This window comes from Tursiops truncatus, chromosome 19 (assembly GCF_011762595.2).
Source record: "Tursiops truncatus isolate mTurTru1 chromosome 19, mTurTru1.mat.Y, whole genome shotgun sequence".
Lineage (NCBI taxonomy): Eukaryota > Metazoa > Chordata > Mammalia > Artiodactyla > Delphinidae > Tursiops > Tursiops truncatus.
This window is the reverse complement of record NC_047052.1, coordinates 53,683,615-53,704,068: the sequence shown is the minus strand read 5'-3', so window position 1 is coordinate 53,704,068 and position 20,454 is coordinate 53,683,615. Positions and strand designations below refer to the sequence as shown.

At 41.1% G+C, this 20,454-nt stretch overlaps 1 protein-coding gene across 1 annotated transcript; it reads right to left on the bottom strand.

Annotated features, from left to right (window-relative positions):
* Positions 1–6,435: 6,435 nt before the first annotated feature.
* On the bottom strand, positions 6,436–20,423 carry LOC101317986 (zinc finger protein 836-like). Its single transcript, XM_073796712.1, has 3 exons — positions 20,314–20,423; positions 13,886–14,012; positions 6,436–10,136 (listed from the first exon to the last, which is right to left on the bottom strand). Exons 1-3 carry the CDS (start codon positions 20,326–20,328, stop codon positions 8,947–8,949), a joined length of 1,332 nt encoding a protein of 443 aa, XP_073652813.1. The 5' UTR covers positions 20,329–20,423; the 3' UTR covers positions 6,436–8,946.
* Positions 20,424–20,454: the final 31 nt, after the last annotated feature.

Sequence of the window (20,454 nt, the reverse complement as noted above, 5' to 3'; positions counted from 1 at the left end):
CCTCCTCCCTATCTGGCATCTCAGATGGCTGCGCTTCCTTCCTGCTCTCTCTCTCTCTCTTCCTCTTCTCTTCTAGTCACACTTTGTCCTCTTTCTCTCCCAGCACCACGTTGCTCTGTAGCCCAAGTTTCCAACTCTTTCATCCTCTCGCCCACTCTGTGTGAAGTGCCTCTCCTTTGTTACCCCCGTCCCGCCGCTGACCCAGGGCCCTGTGTTGCTCTCCCATCCCTGGAGATCCGACTTTTTAAAAATTTACTTCTTTATTTTATTCACCTATTTCAGTGCTTTATCGCTTTCATTTCCCTGTCTTTTTACAAGTCCTCAGCCACCCCCTGTATTCCCATCGATTCTCCCTCATTCTTTTCTCGTTCTCAGTTTTTTATTCCTGTTCGTCTCTGTCTCTGCTTCTCCTGATCCCCCTCGTCCACGTATTTACAGAGATGGTGACTGAATAAGACGCCCGCGTATCAAAAGAGGAAATTTTCCAGCGAGATGGACTTGGGACGGAAGAACACTGGGTGTCACACGCCTGTCCCAGGTCACTCCCCGCCCCCCACGCCGGGGGAGAGGAAGGGCTGACTACGATGGGGAAGCCGGGAGAGCAAAAAGACCGGCCTGAGGAGACGCGAGGACAGAGGGGCGGGGAAGAAGGGGGTTCCGGAGAGGGGCCGGTTCTGAAGAATCCCAGGACCGGGGAGAGGACGCGGCCTGTCCGGGAGCGGGGCGGCAGGCGCTGCCCTCCAGGGGCCGAGAGGGCGAGGCTGCGGGGCGCGAGTCCACCTCGCGGAAGGGGACGTTACATGGGTGTGTGGGGGGAGCTACTAAAGCGTTTTAAGCAGGAAAATGTAGTGAAAGGCGGTGTGTACGTGGACCCAAGGCAGAAAAGCCAAGGGCAGGGACCAGTCGCGTAGCGAATTCAAACCCAAATGAAAGATACCCGACCCGTAACGGCGACGTCTGGATTTACAGGGGTAGGAGGGCCGGGCGCTGGGATTTTAGGCCCACAGTCACTCGCAACACCCTGAGGTTTGAGTAAAGGGAGCCGGGCAGCACAAATTTACACTTCAAAGGAGACACTTACCCCCGACAGCTCGACCTTCACTCCGAGCTCCCCACTTCCGGTTCCGTAAGAAACTGAGCGGAGTTAGAGGCAGGGCTTCCGGGGGCGGGGCCTGAGCGGAGCGCTAGCGGCGAGGGGCGGGGCGAGGAGGGACCCAGTTCTGTGAACGGAGTACGGGGTGTCGGGGAAGAGTTGGTGCTTCTCCGTAACTTGGAGTAAAAGCTTACAGTTCTGTGGGCTACTTAGGTGGGAAGCTAATGTTTCCTCCTAACAAGCTGAAACGGTTTCAATAAAAACCTTTTTTTGCCAGCAGGTTGCTCGCATGTCGTGGTCGTGAGGCTCAAGCAATTCAGTGGTTGGAAACGTGGGTCTACAATGGGTTGCTGCGGGGCAGTGGTTGGATCCCAGAAAATTTCCTGCAGTTAGAACTAATTTAAGCAGTTTAAGGAAACAAGAGCTAGACTGGCCTCTGTATTACACACTAGAATGAGAAATGAAAAAACACTCCCAGTGTAGAATGGGCCATTTCACAGTGACACCTTACAGAATAGATTTTCCTTTCTATTCTTCATTCAGCCAGGACTACAAACTCAACACTTTCTTGGTTCCAGACACTCAGAGACGAAACCTAGCATCTGAGGATGGAAGACTAAGGCATATGATAATTTCTGTCACTAATCATTGCTTTTAAAAATGCAATACAGGACTTCCCTGGTGGCGCAGTGGTTGGGAGTCCGCCTGCCGATGCAGGGGACACGGGTTCGTGCCCCGGTCCGGAAAGATCCCACATGCCGCGGAGCGGCTGGGCCCGTGAGCCATGGCCGCTGAGCCTGCGCGTCTGGAGCCTGTGCTCCGCAAAGGGAGAGGCCACAACAGTGAGAGGCCCGCGTACCGCGAAAAAACAAACAAAAAAAACGCAATACATTTTTTTAAATTGTTATAAATTGCCTTGTTCTTTTTGCTAAAGTGTTTTGCCTTTATTTAAAATCACATTCCGCTCCCCCCTCCCCCAGTTTTGATACGTATTTGACTTACATCACTGTGTGAGTTTAAGTTGTACAGCATGATGTTCTGACTTACATAGATTGAAATAATTACCGAAATAAGTCTAGTAAGCATCTATTATCTCATTCTCAGGATAAAGAACAAACTCCATTCACATACTCTGTCCCTAACATCTTTTCCCTTTACTTTTCTCTGTTCTTTAGGTGGAAATATGAAATTCAAAAATTCACATTTCTTATTAAAACTATGATGGCCACTTAAAAAGTAGGTAATATTTAGAAAAACATGTGAGACTAACGTTTCGCTGAAAACGAGACAAAATCTGAAAATGAAAAGGGTTTTGTTCTCAATCGTCACCCTTCTTGGTCATCCAGCAGCCATGTTGCTACAAGCAAAGTAAAGACTAAGTGCTCATGGAGATAGAAGGGGCAAAGGACCCATCACATCACAAACTTCGCCCCCTGGACTTCCTCTTATGTGAGAATGATAAACCTCCAACTTCTTTCAGTCACCATTCTCCAGGTGTTCCTGATAAACAGGATTATTATTTTCTGATGGGTACAGAATGAAGCCTTTCAGAAAGAATCTTGAATTCAAAATTTTGTGGCTTAGGACTTCTCTGGTGTCGCAGTGGTTAAGAATCCACCTGCCAATGCAGGGGACATGGGTTCGAGTCCAGGAAGATCCCACATGCGGCAGAGCAACTAAGCTCGTGCGCCACAACTACTGAGCCTGGGCTCTAGAGCCTGCGAGCCACAACTACTAAGCCCCTGTGCTGCAACTACTGAGCCCGCGCGCCTAGAGCCCGTGCTCTGCAACAAGAGAAGCCACCGCAATGAGGAGCCCATGTACCACAACGAAGAGCAGCCCACGCTCACCGCAACTAGAGAAAGCCCGTGCACAGCAACGAAGACCCAACGCAGCCAAAAATTTAAAATAAATAAATTAAAAAAAACATTTTGTGGCTTAAAAAGACTTTATGAAAACATCACTTAAGTGATGAGTTAACAGCTGTTGAGCACATGTTGCCTAGAATTCACACCGCGTTAACAAAATATAGCATGAGAATTTATGTCAAATGTTCAGAATGTTAGGTTGTAATGTCACAGGAGTAAGGAATCCACTGCCACAAATACTTCCATGACCATTAAAGCTACTGGTCAATGAGCCTGTGCATTCCAGCACCCTTGTTTACACTGGCAACATGGATTCACTCATCGTGTCAGCCGTGAATGATTCCCTCACTGATGATCCAGCAGATAAAATCAATACCCTGCTTTCAGATAGCTTCTGTTCTATAAGGGACGGTCAAAAATAATTAAATACATTAAATAATTCAATAATACATGAAATTTAATGGAATGATGTGTGTAGAAAGTCAAAGGAGTCTACAGAAACTGAGAGAAAAACTGCAATTTGCAAGATGTCATGATATAAGAACGCCCAAAAATCTACTATAATTGTATATACTAGCAATTTACAAATGGAAACTGAAATTAAAAATATAATATCATGTTTGAATGTTCAAAAAAGAAACAATAAAAATGAGTAAATCTAACAAAACACTGACTTTCATGAAACAGTAATGAAAGAAGTCAATGATGAACTTTTACTTACATTTACTTATGACATTCCATATTGAATATGACATATCATATTCATTGATTGGAAAACAACATCTAAATATTGTTAAATTACCCCAAATTGTCATACAGGTATAATGCATTTCCAATCTAGATTTTTATAGAACAACCAATATTATTCTAAAATTAATATAGAAAGGCAAAAGAACGAGAAGAGCTACAGCATCACAAAAATACTGAAGTGGCTGGAATCATTCCACATGATCTCAAGATTTCTAATATAGTAACAGTAATCAAGATTGTGTGGGATTTGTTGAGGGACAGACACACAGACCAAAGGAACAGAATGAGGAAAACAGAACCCCACACAGCTACAAGTAACCTTTAACAACATGGGTGTGAGCTGTGCGGATTTATTTTTTTACATAGATGCCACAACAAATTTAATAATAATGAAAACATTTGAAACTTTCGGAGAATTGCCAAAATGTGACACAGAGACACAAAGTGGCTGTCGGAAAAATGGCCCAAAGACTTTCTCCATGCAAAGTTGCCAGAAAACTGTAATTTGTAAAAAAAAAAAAATGCAGTATCTTGAAGCACAATAAAGCAAATTGCAATGAAAGAGGTATAACTGGATTGACATAATAGGAAGTTACCATAACCACAATTATATATGACAATAGTCGATTTAAAAATGGCAAGTTATACTCGTAAAATTGACGATAGATGTTGTGTGGTTGAAGGATTTAAATAACTTGGCTTATTAGAGTAGCAAAATGGTTAAGATACCTCTCTTTGAAGCCAGTCAACATGGATTCAATTCCTGATTTACCCACTTGCTGGGATGGGACTAAATAAGTCTTTAAACCTGTCATTGTGCCAAGCTGCTTCATTCATGAAATAATAAACAGTACTTTTCTTCAGAGATGAAAATCCAATATCTTATTATGCATAAAGCAATAATAACAGTGACTCTCACTAATCAAAATCAAGAACTTATCAAAGAAAAATATATCATTTGGGGATGGGAAGAAACTCTAAGTGGAGGATATCAGGTGTCAGTTGTCATGCTAAACAGAACAAATCTTTTCTCTGTAAGATCCTCTGGCAATGAATGTGAATACATCACTGGGAAAGGACAGAATGACTTCCAGGAATTTGGCAATGGGGATTATCTCCTTGTCACAGACCATACTTGGATTCTTTCGGTCTTTCTTTCTTATGTATCATGATATTTTCATTCTCTTCACTGCATGCTTCTTTACCTCCACACACTTGCTTTTCAAGCACCTAACCATAGCCAACTCCCAGAAAAAAAGATTTCATGGCACTGTTTTGCCATTTCAGTTCTTTCATTGAACTAAAGCCCCGAAATAACTCTTCCATCATGTTTACAGTACACCTACTTTGTGTCATTGCTTATATGCATTATCACATCACAAAAGTCCCAAAACAACCCACTGATTTATACACCCCTTGTTGCAAAACAAGGGAAATATGCAAGGGAGGAAATAATAATGCAAAAACAAAAAGTGTATAAAAAACATTTTACTATACTAGAAAATTAATCATGGAACATACTGCTTAATACTGTAATTTGAAATACAAATTTTAATAGTCTTTGGATAATTGATTCTCTAGTAAGTTGTTTAGCTATATCATCAACTAAGCATTTCTAGACATTAATTTTTAGTAAACTAGTATAAAGATATCTTAGACAACTTATCTAAATAAAATCTTTACAGCACTTCCAAAAACCAAATTGATTTTTTTTTTTTTTTTTTTTTTGGTGATGCTGCTTAGCTTGTTGGATCTCAGTTCCCTGACCAGGGATTGAACCTGGGCCACAGTAGTAACAGCCCCGAATCCTAACCCCTAGATCACCAGGAAACTCCCTACATTCTTTTTTATATTCTTCTCCATTACAGTTTAACCCAGAACATTAAACATAGTTCCCTGTGATCTACAGTAGGACCTTGTTGTCCATCCATTCTATATATAATAGTTTGCATCTACTAACCCCAAACTCCCGGTCCATCCCTCCCCTACCTCTCCTCCCCCTTGGCAACCACAAGTCTATTCTCTATGCCTGTAAGTCTGTTTCTGCTTCAAATATAGGTTCGTTTAGGTCGCATTTTATTATTTTTTGCTCCACTGCTTGGCTTGCGGGATCTTGGTTCCCGGACCAGGGATCAAACCTGGGCCGCCGCAGTGAAAGCGCCAAGTCCAAACCAATGGACTGAGGAGGAATTCCCTGTGTCATATTTCAGATTCCATAGATAAGTGATATCATATGGTATCTATCTTTCTCTTCCTGACTTTCTTCACTCAGTGTGATAATGTCTAGCTCCACCCATGTTCCCCAAAATGGCATTATTTCGTTCATTTATGGCTGAGTAGCATTCCATTGTATACGTGTACCACATATATCCATTCATCTGTCCACATCCATTTTTTAGCAGCCGGCCAAAAAATAAAATAAAATAATCCAACTTGAACAATGGAATGTACATGTGGTGCAGGAAAAGAAATGAAATATATTAGTAGCATAAAGAAAAGTGTGGTCTTTCCTAACCAAGAAAACAGGATTTTCAAGAGTAAACATCCAGTGTTTTATTTTTTATTTATTTATTTTTACATCTTTATTGGAGTATAATTGCTTTACAATGTTGTGTTAGTTTCTGCTTTATAACAAAGTGAATCAGTTATACATATACATATGTTCCCATATCTCTTCCCTCTTGCGTCTCCCTCCCTCCCACCCTCCCTATCCCACCCCTCCAGTGTTTTATTAAAGAGTCTCACATCATTTTTTGATGTTTGCCTACTTACAACTATATATTAAGATTCACCATAACCTCTCCTTATTTGGCCTATGTGGTGAAGAAGATCAAGTCTGAGGGCTTCCTTCTTTGATACCAACTGGAAGTTCAAAACATAACTGGTTAGCCTTCCCTAAGCCCGATCCAGTAATCACCTTAATACATCAAGTCATTAATCATTCCCTGTTATGTCAAACCATTTTTTGAACACCCTGGTATTCTTCCCTGTCCCCCTAGAAAGCGGAATTACATAACAAACATTCTCATAACACTTCAACATTAATATCAATCTAAATGACCAAACTAGCCTTTGCGTGGAGTTCCACCCTATCCCAGTGAATCGCCACAAGTGCAAACTAGCAACAACAAAAAACTGTTTTGGTGGTGATATGTGAAATTTCGAGTTTATCTATCAAGCAAAAATCTTCCCATTGTATATTGTTTAGTGTTAATACTCAGGAACATTGTTATTTTCAAATTATTTTACTGAGCGGTTCAAGGACAAAAGTGAAACTGGATGATTTTAAATCTTTCTAATATTTTTTATGTGCTTCTATGTTCCTATTTTTCCTTCATGTAAATCAAGGTGCACGATGTTAGATTTACTGGGCACAAAAAAGATCATGAAGAAATACATTCATACACCGCATATTCATGAATAGGGATGAGGTTGCACACACATTCACAAGGTGGACTCACTTGCCCCCAAGACAGAAAACCAAGAAGTAATTGCAGTTTCACCCCTCGCAGGAATGCCACCTTAAACCAATCACTCTGGAGTTTCCTGAACACTAGTGAGGTAATCTGCAGGATAAGACTAAGACTTTGGTGCTACTTTCCCCCAGAAAAGGTAACCTTGCCTGAAAGAACCTTTTCTTTTACTAATAACATTCTTATCCCACCAAGTTACTGCCCATAAAAGCCTTCCAATCTGTACAGCACCGTTTAGGACCTCTTTAATTTCTAGGTGGGATACTGCCCAATTCATGAATCATTCAATACAACCAATCAGATCTTTAAATTTACCCTGTTCAATTTTTGCGTGTCAATAAAATTCAGAGTCTGAAATAAACTGCTATGCTACTTGCATTATAGCCATCTGAATATTCTGGAATACAGTGGAGGGAATAATCAAGTACAAATTATGAGTATATAATCCCCAAATTATATGTTGTTTGATTCCATATTCGAAAGAAATTGCTAGATTCTTTCCACCCTGACAGCCTAATGGTGCATTCTTAGCGTTTATTGTAAAGCACCAAGACAGGATAAAACTGTGTTGGTAAAAGAAACAGGATTCAACCAGGGTGATGAGGAGAGTGATTAAATTTTATTACATCTGTGTGATTTCTCTCCAGGATAAATATTCTGATATCTAGCGACAAGTAAGTAATAATTTGAAACATTGCCATATTTATTGCATTTTATTTACTTTACTTTTTTTTTTTTTTTTTGCTGCATTGGGTCTTCATTGCTGTGCGCGGGCTTTCTCTAGCTGCTCTAGATGCAGCGAGCGGGGGCTATACTTCACTGTGGTGTGCGGGCTTCTCATTGTGGTGACTTCTCTTGTTGCAGAGCACGGGGCTCTAGGCACACGGGCTTCAGTAGTTGTGGTTCATAGGCTCAGTAGTTGTCGCTCGCGGGCTCTAGAGCACAGGCTCAGTAGTTGTGGCGCACTGGCTTAGTTGCTCCGTGGCATGGGTAATCTTCCCGGACCAGGGCTCAAACCTGTGTCCCCTGCATTGGCAGGTGTATTCTTAACCACTGCCCTACCAGGGAAGTCCCTATTGCATTTTAAAGTATGAAGTATTTGGTGAACCCTCAGTTTAAGGCACAAGCAAAAAGCTTTGCCATATTCAGTCCATCTGTAATGTCCTGTCGCGTATAGATTATCTGATGATTGATGAAATGTGAGCCCCGAGTAAAGGTTTTTCCCATTCATTGCATTTGTGAGGTAATAATCTCCAGAATGAATTATTTGGTGAATGAATTTGTTGCCTAAAGTCCTGGGCAAAGTAAATACATTTACCTGATATTTCTCCAGTATGATTTTTCCAATGAAGCTAAGATGTGTACACTTGCTAAAACCCTGGCTTAAAGTTCCTCACCAATATAGATTACCTGATACTAAGTTAGACTTCAAAGTACAATAAATGATTTGCCACACTCATTATATTTGTAAGGTTTCTCTCCGGTATGAATTTTTTGGTGCACCTTAAGGTACAAATTTTGACTAAAAACTATGAGACATTTATGACATTTCTACGATTACTGTCCAGTACGGCTTATCTGATGGTAAGCGAGGTTTTGCCACAGTCATGAATGTGCATGTTTCCTCCCACTATGAATCTCCCATGAATTTAAACTGTCAGTTTTGAATGAGGACCTTCCCGTATATATCACATTAATATGGTTTCCCCTCTGTATTTATTATCTGATGTGTAGTGAAGGTTCAGATGTGAGTAGGGTCTTTTCAACACTCATTATTTTTGAAAGGTTTCCCTCCATTATGAATTCTCTGATGCTTTGCAAGGGTGCCTTTTTGACGAAAGACCTTGCTGCACTCATTACAGTTGTAAGGTTTCTCTCCAGTATGAATTCTCTTATGAACTGCAAGGTTTGACTTCTGACTAAAGATCTTGCCACACTCATTACATTTGTGAAGTTTCTCTCCAGAATGAATTCTCTGATGAACTGCAAGGTCTGAATTTCTGCTAAAGGCCTTGCAACATATATGACATTTATGTAAGTTCTCTGCTGTATGGATTATCTGATGACGCCTGAGTTTTGAGCCCTGACTAAACGTTTTCCCACACTCATTGCATTTGTAAGGTTTCTCTCCAGTATGAATTCTCTGATGAGTTGCAAGGATTTGTTTTTGATTAAAGACCTTGCCACACTCGCTACATTTGTAAGGTTTCTCTCCAGTGTGAATTCGCTCATGAACTACAAGGTTTGATTTCTGACTAAACACCTTTACACATTCATTACATTTGTAAGGTTTCTCTCCAGTATGAATTCTCCGATGAACTATAAGGTTTGAATTTAGACTAAAGACTTTTTCACATATATCACATTTATGTAATTTCTCTCTGGTATGGATGATCTGATGTCTACTGAGGTGTGATCCCTGAAAAAAGGTTTTGCCACACAGATTACATTTGTAAGGTCTTTCCCTGGGTGCTTTCTGGTATTTTGTCAGTAATGATGGATGCATAAAATCACTCTCATGTATATTAGAAATGTTGGTTTGGACACCAGAAGAAATTCCTTGAAGTGGTGAACATAAGGCATTACTGCTAATAGTCTTGTCAGCTTGAGTAAACTCATTAATTTTCTCTTCACTTTTAAAAATATGCAGGTCATCCAGAAAGCTTAAGGCAAGGCTGTTTTCAATAAGCTCAACTCCTGCAGTACTTCTACCATGTCCATCTCTCTTACCAATGAGATTTTGGTTATGGGTTATAGTCATGCCTTTGTAATTTCTTACCTCAGCTCTCCGCTGAGACTCAAGGTCATAAATATTTTCCTGGACAACCTTGAGGTAAAAATGTTTGATTTCATTCCTTTCATGTCTTCGCAGCATTATGGTTTGGAATACTTCTTCTCTATCAGTGTTTGCTTTTAGATGTAATTTCTTGATCACATGTATACGAGAAATATCTACAAGATACAAAGAATCATATGTATCCAACACATTGTAATTCATAAATAAATATTTCAAGTTACATACATGATACTACTCTAAAAATAGTACTTATTTCAAAGAGAGTTAAGAAACTACCTACAATGATCTTAAAACTGTAGTAAAGCAAAAAAAACAGGATTCTTGGGGCTTCCCTGGTGGCTCAGTGGTAAGAATCCGCTTGCCAATGCAGGGGACACGGGTTCAAGCCCTGGTCCAGGAAGATCCCACATGCCACAGAGCAACTAAGCCCGTGTGCCACAACTACTGAGCCCACGTGCTGCAACTAGTGAGCCCGCATGCCTAGAGCCCATGCTCCGCAACAAGAGAAGCCACCACAATGAGGAGCCTGCACACCACAATGAAGAGCGGCCCCCGCTCACTGCAACTAGAGAAAGCCCATGCACAGCAACGAAGACCCAACGCAGCCAAAAATAAAAATAAATAAATTTTTTTAAAAAAGAATAGGATTCTTTGCTAAAGAAAAAGTGATCAGAGGTAATTCTAATTATTTTAGAGCACCCTATTTTCAAACAACCTATGACAAAAACTCTCACATTAAACAAACTGGTATTAGCTATCAAATAAAGTGTATTTTTCCACCATGACCCCAAAGCACATGACAGTTTTGAATTGGAAAACTAATCTAGCACAAAGAAAGTGAAGAATTTGACAAAACAATTTAATCAACCAAATATTTTTCTAAATACCTCTTATAAAACTATGTACCTATGAAGAAGCATAAAACATTCTAAAAGTACAGAACAGTGGAAAACATAGGCAGAACACTTTAACATTAACCGGAGCAGTATCTTTTTGGATCCACCTACTAGAGTAATGGAAAGTAAAACAAAAATAAAGAAATTGGATCTAATTAAACTCAAAAGCCTCTGCACAGAAAAGGAAGCCATAAACAAAATGAAAAGACAACCCACAGAATGGGAGAAAATATTTGCAAATGATGCAACTGAAAAAGGGTTAATCTCCTAAATAAACAAACAGCTCATACAACTTAATATCAAAACAACAAGGACTTCCCTGGTGGTGAGTGGCTAGGAATCCACCTGCCAACGCAGGGGACACAGGTTCAAGCCCTGGTCCGGGAAGATCCCACATGCCGAGGAGCAACTAAGCCTGTGCACAACTACTGAGCCTGCACTCTAGAGCCCGCGAGCCACAACTACTGAGCCCACATGCCACAACTACTGAAGCCCATGTGCCTAGGGCCCAGGCTCCGCAATGAGAGAAGCCACTGCAGTGAAAATCCCGTGCACCACAACAAAGAGTAGCCCCCGCTCTCCGCAACTAGAGAAAGCCCATGGGCAGCAACAAAGACCCAATGCAGCCAAAATAAATAAATAAAATAATTTTAAAAAAACCCCACCCAAAAACACTAATTGAAAAAGATACATACACTGCAGTGTTAATAGCAGCACTATTTACAATAGGCAAGACATGGAAGCAACCTAACTGTCCATCAACAGGTGAATGTATAAAGAAGATGTCGTATATATATGCCATGGAATATTACTAAGCCATAAAAAAGAATGAAATAATGCTGTTTGAAGCAACATGGATGGACCTAGAGATTATCATACTAAGTGAAGTAAGCCAGACAGAGAAAGCCAAATATCATATGATATGGCTTATATGTGGAATCTTTAAAAAAAAAAAAAAAAAGGTACAAATGAACTTATTTACAAAATAAAAAGAGACTCACAGACATAGAAAACAAACTTATGATTACCAAAGGGGAAGATATGTATTTCTTTTTTTAAATGAATTTATTTATTTATTTATTTATTTTTGTGCCACCAGGGAAGTCCAGGACTATGTATTTCAAAAGCAAGTTTCAGGGCTTCCCTGGTGGCACAGTGGTTGGGAGTCTGCCTGCCGATGCAGGGGACGCAGGTTCGTGCCCCGGTCCGGGAGGATCCCGCATGCCGTGGGGCAGCTGGGCCCGTGGGCCATGGCGACTGGGCCTGCGCGTCCGGAGCCTGTGCTCCACGACAGGAGAGGCCACAGCAGTGGGAGGCCCGCATATCACCAAAAAAAAATAAAAATAAAAATATAAAAATATTTTAAAAAAGCAAGTTTCAGAGGCAAAATCATGCAAACTTAGGAGAATACAAAATCAGGAAGGTAGACTAGGTAGAGCGGTACACGAGTGAAAAAAATACAAGATATGTTTGTCAGATATTATAGGACCTTCAGATGGAACCATGCGCTCTACCCACAGATGCCAAACAAAAAGCCTGAAAGATGCACATATTCCCCCCATGAGGGATTGGGGATTAAAAAGAGGATCTCGGGACTTCCCTGGTGGCACAGTGGTTAAAACTCTGCGTTCCCAATGCAAGGAACAAGAGCCCACATGCACGCCACAACTAAAAATTCGCATGCCACAACTAAGGAACCCTCCTGCTGCAACTAAGACCTGGCACAACCAAATTAGTATAAAAAATAAAAACAAAATAAAAAAATTAAAAGAGGATCTCTCTGTACACTGTCCTTACAGTTTTCCTAAGTAACAATAACAGAAGATCCAACCAACAGGGCTAGGACACACATCCCTGAACTGTGTGGCAAGAGGAGAACAAAAGAAGTAGACAGGACTTGAGACAGCTCCATGCAGGTTCTGAGGTGCCAGATGGAATCAAAGAGCAGCCAGTGTTTTCCCATCTTCTGTCTGGGTCTTCTAAAAACATCCAATGGGGATGGAACCAAGAAAGGTTCAGGGATTAGTCTGGAGGCATCAGCTCTTATCCATGTGGACTGAGAACTAAGCATCCAGTGGAATCATGCCCTGAAGGAGAGATGAGGGGGTAGGAGACCCCTTTAAAAAAATCCCACCTCATGCTACTCAAGGTCAAGCAACAACTAGTTCACAGGTACGAGATGGCAGAGTGTGGTAGATCACGATAAAGACTTTGCCTTTGTCTCTGGTAGAGCTGCAGTACCACTGGAGGGTAAAAGAACACATTTTACATGCTGAAGGACAACGTGGTAAGTTGGGGAGAAGAAAAATTTCCTCTGAGGGTTCACAATAATAAATTATCTTCTGTATTCCCACAGAACTCTCCGATGAGGGGAGAGTTAACCAAACACTATTAATAACGAGGTTTCCTCTCGGCCTTTCTGAGATCTGACCTATGTTCACACTTTGATACATGCTCAAAGGCATTCACATCACTCTCAACAGCCCAGCACTCTTTCTCTTGCTACAAAGTGAGTAAAATATTCAGCTGAGAAACAGAAATCCCTCCACACAAGAAGAAAGAAAGGTGATTTCCTGTGACTTTTCCAGAACTCTAATTCTTTGTTCAACTGAAGATTACAAATGAATCTAGAAAAATATTTCAAAAATTCACCCACTTTTCCCCTCCTTCTGAATGCACACGGAACAGTATAAAATGCAGAAATGTAGCTCACTTCCTAGAACTCCTAACTCAAAAGCACAGGAGTAGAAAAATAGGAACGTGGGTATATTAAAAGTTTACCATTCAGCTTTATGAATACATAAACTCTGAAACAACCCCTGATAAATCATGAAGTGGGGAGATCATCTAAGGAAAGGTAGGATTAAACTCCTGATGCCACATCATGAAGCTTTTCAATGTCTGAGATAATAGGGATTTTGGATCAGTCAAGCAAACAGGGCCTCCCAAGAGAAAATGGAAGGATACCCAAGGGCAGAGCCCAACTTCTAGAGGGAAGTTATCCTCACCTAGGGAGACCAGGTTCCTGTAGGTCTCCAGCATCACGTCCCTGTACAAGGCCCTCTGAGCAGGGTCCAGGCATTCCCACTCCTCCTGAGAGAATTCTATGGCCACATCCTTGAAGGTCAACTGTGTCTGAAATGAAAACACATTTAACCAAAGAGCCCTGAGGAGGTTCTTATTTTCACACAAAATGAGAAGAGGACAGAGGAGTAAGGATCAATTCAGTTGAAGTAAATATTCTGACAGATCCATGTAAAGCTATGTGAAGGAAATTGTCATTCTCTAATTTAATTTCTTAGGCTTTTTCTTAACATTATGATATCCCCCATCAATCAATGGATTTTTTCCTTTTGTAGTCAATACATAAAATACATACAAATAAAATTCAACAATGGATTGTCTATGCAGAAGTGTTATATATTATATTTTACACACTGAGTGATATTTAATATCTAGGTAAGCTACGCTATGAGTGGTATCTTCAAGGATGACAGAGTCAACAGTGGCTTTTTTTTTTTTGGCTGCATTGGGTCTTCGTTGCATCACTCGGGATCTTCATTGCAGCATGCGGGAGCTTTCGTTGCAGTGTGCAGGATCTTTTGTTGCAGCATGCAGGCAATCTGCTGTGGTGCGCAGGCTCCAGAGCACTTGGATTTCAGTAGTTGTAACTCACGGGCTCAGTAGTTGCGGCGCATGGCCTTAGTTGCCCTGTGGCGTGTGGGATCTCAGTTCCCCAACCAGGGATTGAACCCGAGTGCCCTGCATTGAAAGGCACATTCTTTTTCATAAATTTATTTACGTACTTATGCATTTATTTATTTATTTAATTTTTGGCTGCATTGGGTCTTCACTGCTGCGCGTGGGCTTTCTCTAGTTGTGGCAAGCAGGGGCTACTCTTCGTTGCGGTGCACAGGCTTCTCATTGCGGTGGCTTCTCTTATTGTGGAGCACAGGTTCTAGGAGCACGGGCTTCAGTAGTTGTGGCATGCAGGCTCAGTAGTTGTGGCTTGTGGGCTCTAGAGTGCAGGCTCAGTAGTTGTGGCACACGGGCCTAGTTGCTCTGCAGCATGTGGGACCCTCCTGGACCAGGGCTCAAACCCATGTCTCTTTCATTGGCAGGCAGATTCTCCATCACTGCGCCACAAGGGAAGCCCGGAAGGCCCATTAACCACTGGACCACCAAGGAAGTCCCCAACAGTGGCTTTAAAGAAAAGTCAAAATCTTAAATTATGATAAGGATAGCAACAGCAATGACTAAAGGTGTCTGCATATTTAACATATACTAAGCATTACTGCAAATGTTTTACAGGTGTAAGCTTTTAATCATCATCAGAGCTCATTAGAGAAAGATCTGTTCCCACGTTACAGAGGAGAAAACTGTCAGAAACACACTGAGAAACTCTATTCAGGTCAAGAAACTAAGAAACAATACACAAGCACATAAACTAAGGAAGTTTGGCTCTTGATTTGAAGATCAAGAAGAAAAACTTAGGGCTTCCCTGGTGGTGCAGTGGTTGAGAGTCCGCCTGCCGATGCAGGGGATGTGGGTTTGTGCCCTGGTCCGGGAAGATCCCACATGCGGAGCAGCTGGGCCCGTGAGCCATGGCCGCTGAGCCTGCGCGTCCGGAGCCTGTGCTCTGCAATGGGAGAGGCCACAACAGTGAGGCCCGCGTACTGCAAAAAAAAAAAAAAAGAAGAAGAAGAAAAACTTAAGTAACAGAAAGAGAATTAAAGGTACACGGATAGAGGGTCACCTGAGAAAACTTAACTTCAAGGAGAATACCATGGAAGGGCATAAAACGTCATTATAGATGTGGACACACACACAAATGCACATAAAATGTTAGTAATCTTACTACTATTTGAACCATTAACATGATAGTGTAAAAACATACAAGGCCAAAGAATATATTTAAGATACGATTGGGGGAGTTCCCTGGTGGCACAGTGGTTAAGAATCCACCTACCAATGCAGGGGACATGGGTTCGAGCCCTGGTCTGGGAAAATCTCACACGCCTTGGATCAACTAAGCCCATGAGCCACAAGTACTGCGCCTGCACTCTAGAGCCTGCGTGCTGCAACTACTCAGCCCATGTGCCACAACTACTGAAGCCCACGCACCTAGGGCCCGTGCTCCACAACAAGAGAAGCCACTGCAATGAGATGCCTGCACACCACAACGAAGAGTAGCCCCTGCTCACCGCAACAAGAGAAAACCCGTGTGCAGCAATGAAGACCCAACGCAGCTGAAAATAAATAAATTAAATAAATAATTTTTTTAAAAAAAGATACAAATGGAACTACAATTAGGTATAACACAGACTGATTGAACTACAATTAGGTATAACACAGACTTATGAAATCATGTTGTCTTTTATCAAAACCACAGACTTGGGACTTCCCTGGTGGCGCACTGGTTAAGACTCCACACTCTCAATGCAAGGGGCCCGGGTTCAATCCCTAGTCAGGGAACTAGATCCCTCATGCATGTGGCAACTAAGAGTTCGCATGCCGAAACTAAGAAGCCCATGTGCTGCAACTAAAGAGCCTCTGAGCTGCAACTAAGGAGCCCACCTGCCGGAACTAAGACCTGGCACAACCAAGTAAATAAATAAATAAATATTAAAAACAAAACAAAACATAGACTTGCAAATCCATGAACTCATGGACACATATGTAAACACACAATCAACTGGAATGAGAGGAGTTCTCGTGAACATTTTTCCATCATCAATGTTACTCATGTGAATTTTAGCACCTTTGGGACCATGAAAAAGTATCAGTGTCACTAAATGGTACTAACATGAACAGTGTAGAACACTTAAATTCCAATCTCTATAAAATACCTAGAGTCAAAAATATAAATAAAATTTTATCCACTAAAATGTACACAAGTAGGTATTAACAAATGCAAAACAGTCTGTGTACTCCACCCATAAAACACTGATTCAAAATTAGAAAAGTTATTACCGTTATATACTAATTAAATAGATTAAGAAAAAATTATCACAATATTAAAGTTTACAATTATGTGTAGAATTAAAAATCTTCACAAAAAACATATCATTATTAAGCAAGAAGATTTCAACAAACATCATGATCAGAAGGAAACACCCAATGCATACCCTCAAAAGTTACAGTAGAGTGAAGGGGGATGGCCAGGACTCCTGCCTTTCACCACTGTACAGTGTGCCTGAGCAAGGACCACTAGAGGAAGTAACAGGAGGAAAAACAGAGACCTAGAGTGAGAAACAGAGAGAGAGCAGGTCAAAGAGTAAAAGCGGTGAACATTTACAAATCTAAGGACATCGAAAGGCAAAAAGTGAATGAATGAAAAAGATATTCCGGGACTTCCGGTGGCTCAGTGGTTAATAATAGCCTGCCAATGCAGGGGTCATGGGTTTGATCCCTGGTCCGGGAAGATCCCACATGCTGCAGAACAACTAAGCCCGTGCACCACAACTACTGAGCCTGTGCTCTAGGGCCCGCATGCCGCAACTACTGAGGCTGCGTGCTGCAACTACTGAAGCCTGAGCACCTAGAGCCCATACTCCACAACAAGAGAAGTCACCGCAATGAGAAGTCCAAGCACTGCAACGAAGAGTAGCCCCTGCTCGCCACAACTAGAGAAAGCCCGCACACAGCAACAAAGACCCAACGCAGCCAAAATAAATAAATACATAAATAAATAACCTTAAAAAAAAAAGATATTCCATGTTAAAAAGAGCAGAGGTGACAATCTTATATCAGACAAATTTAATTAAAGAGAAAAACTGACACAAGACACAAAGGGTATTATATAATAATAAAAGATACAAATCACCAAGAAGATATAACAATTATAAATAAGTAAATACATATATATATATATATATATATACATCTAACATTAGACCTCCCCGCGAAATGGAGCAAACATTAACAGAAATAGAGAAAGAAATAGACTAGAGCAAAACGTGAGTAAGAGACTTCAAGACTCTAGTTTTACATACGCATGAAAACAAAAAGGTCAATAAAGAAACAGAAGATTGGACAACACCATAGAACAACTGTACCTAACAGACATGTACAGAACACTCCACCCAACAACAGCAGAAAACACATCCTTCGGGAGCACATGTGAAACATTCTCCAAGACGGAACATACGTTATACCACAAAACAAATCTTAACAAATTTAAGATGATTGAGGTGATAAAAAAAAGATCTTCTCCAAACACAATGAAATTTGGAATTCCCTGTCGGTCCAGTCGTTAGGGCTCCGTGCTTTCACCGCCAAGGGCCCGGGTTCAATCCCTGGTCAGAGAACTAAGAGCCCACCAGCCGAAGTGGCCAAATAAATAAATAAATAAGCACAATGAAATGATACTAGAAATAAAGAGCAGATGGAAAACAGGAAAATCCCCCCAATGTGGAAATTAAGCACCTCATTCTTAGAGAAGCAGTGGGTCAAAGAGGAAATTATAAGGAAATGGGAAAAATATCTGAATAAAAATTAAAACACAGCATACCAAATTTATCACAGGTAACCAAAGCTGTACTAAAATGGAAGTCTACACTGATAAATGCTTACAACAAAAAAAGGGAAAGATGCACACTCTGCACTACTGTTCAAGAAAGTAATAAACTTCCTAGCTAGAGCCATTAGACAAGAAAGAGAATTCTAAGCTACTCAAATTGAAAAAGAAGTAAAATTATCTTTTCTTTTAGGTGACAAGGTTATAGATGTACAAACTAAGAAGGTTCCACAGTAAAACAACTATTTCAAAGAACAACTTCACAAAAGCTGGAGCATAAAACATCAGCACGCAAAAAAAAAAAAAAAAAATCAGCACGCAAAACTCAGCTGCATTTCTGTACACAATGAACAATGGCCAAGAAAATTAGAAAACGATTCAATTTACTCTAGCATCAAAAGGAACAGAATATTTAGGAAAGCATTAGCGAAGGAGGTGCAAGACTTGTATACTGAAAACTACTAAATGCTGCAAAAAGAAGTCCAAGGAGATACAAATAAATAGAAACATACCCTGTACTCATGGATTAGAAAACATAATATTCTTAAAATGACCATATTACCCAAAGTGCTCTAAAATCATACTAAAATTCATATGGAATCTCAAGGGATCCCAAAGAGCCAAAATACTCTTGAAAAAGAAGATGGAGGCCATCATATTTGGATGTCAAAACACATTACAGAGTAATCAAGATGATGTTGTACTGGCAGAAACACAGACACATAAACCAGTGGAACAGACGAGAATATCAAAAATAAGCCTTTGAATATATATAAAATGTATAGACAAGGGTGCCAAGATTACGAAGGGGAAACTGCAGTCTCAATAACAAATGGTGCAGAGAAACTAGATCTATCAGCAAAAAGATGAAGCTGTAAATCTACCTACAGCAAAGCTAAAAATTTCTGTGTCACAGGATACAACCCAGAGTAAAAAGACAACCTCTGAGGGACTTCCCTGGTGGCACAGTGGTTAAGAATCCACCTGCCAATGCAAGGCACACGGGTTGAAGCCCTGGTCCAGGAAGATACCACATGCCGCGGAGCAAGTAAGTAGTTATGTGTGTGCCACAACTACTCAGCCTGCGCTCTAGAGCCTGCGAGCCACAACTACTGAAGCCCGCACACCGAGAGCTCGTGCTCTGCAACAAGAGAAGCCACTGCCATGAGAAGCCCACGCACCGCAACGAAGAGGAGCCCCCGCTCGCCGCAACTAGAGAAAAGCCCACGCACAGCAACAAAGACCCAATGCAGCCAAAAATAAATAAATAAATAAATTTATTAAAAAAAAAAAGAAAGACAACCTCTGAGGAATGGAGGTAATGAAAGTGATATGAAGAATTTCCAACTGTCAGAGATTTAGGTTGATTTCGAGACTAAATTTGCTAATGGTCTAAAACACCCTCTATCACTGATGTCTGTTTCTGAACTTTCCATTCCATTCACAATCATTAAGATTTGAAGTCAGCGATTCACTCGTTTAGCTTAATTGCCTTAAAAAAGTCTGAACAAATTGCCCATAATTGGTATGATTTCCAGATTTTACCAGGTATTGTGCATATTAGTATCTGACTTCCATGTGCAGCATCTTTACCCTTGTTTACAGAGAGCGGACAGTGCATCCAGATGGGGCCCTAAAAAATCCCGGCTGCCCAATAGCACTAACACCACGTCTCTAATCCATGGGTGTGAAGCCCTGCCCAGGACTACACCCAGCGGAGCCTCTTCACAACTTCCAGGTCACTGGGTCATGGGGAGACGGGATCTAAGTGGAGATGACAGGCCCTGAGGGAAAGAACCGGGTGACAGTGAATGTACAGGTGGCAGGCGGGATACTTCAGAGTCAGAGATTAGTGAGCCCAAAGAAGGGCATCTCAGGAAGGACAGACAGAAGAATCAGCTGAGAATACAACTTTACCTGAGAAAGAGCCATTTCTGACTCCTTTTCTTTCCTCTTCCTCCTCTTCCGGGCTTCTTACCCAGGTAGCAATACTCTTTAGATGTTGACCCTGAAAGTTGGAAACATGCTGTTTAATGCTTAGAATCAACACACCCCCTT

Excerpts from the sequence above, each read along its gene's own strand:
- LOC101317986 (XM_073796712.1), bottom strand. Across the intron at positions 10,137-13,885 it reads CAGGAACCTGGTCTCCCTAG|ATATTTCTCGTATACATGTG; the intron begins GTGAGGATAACT and ends TGTATCTTGTAG.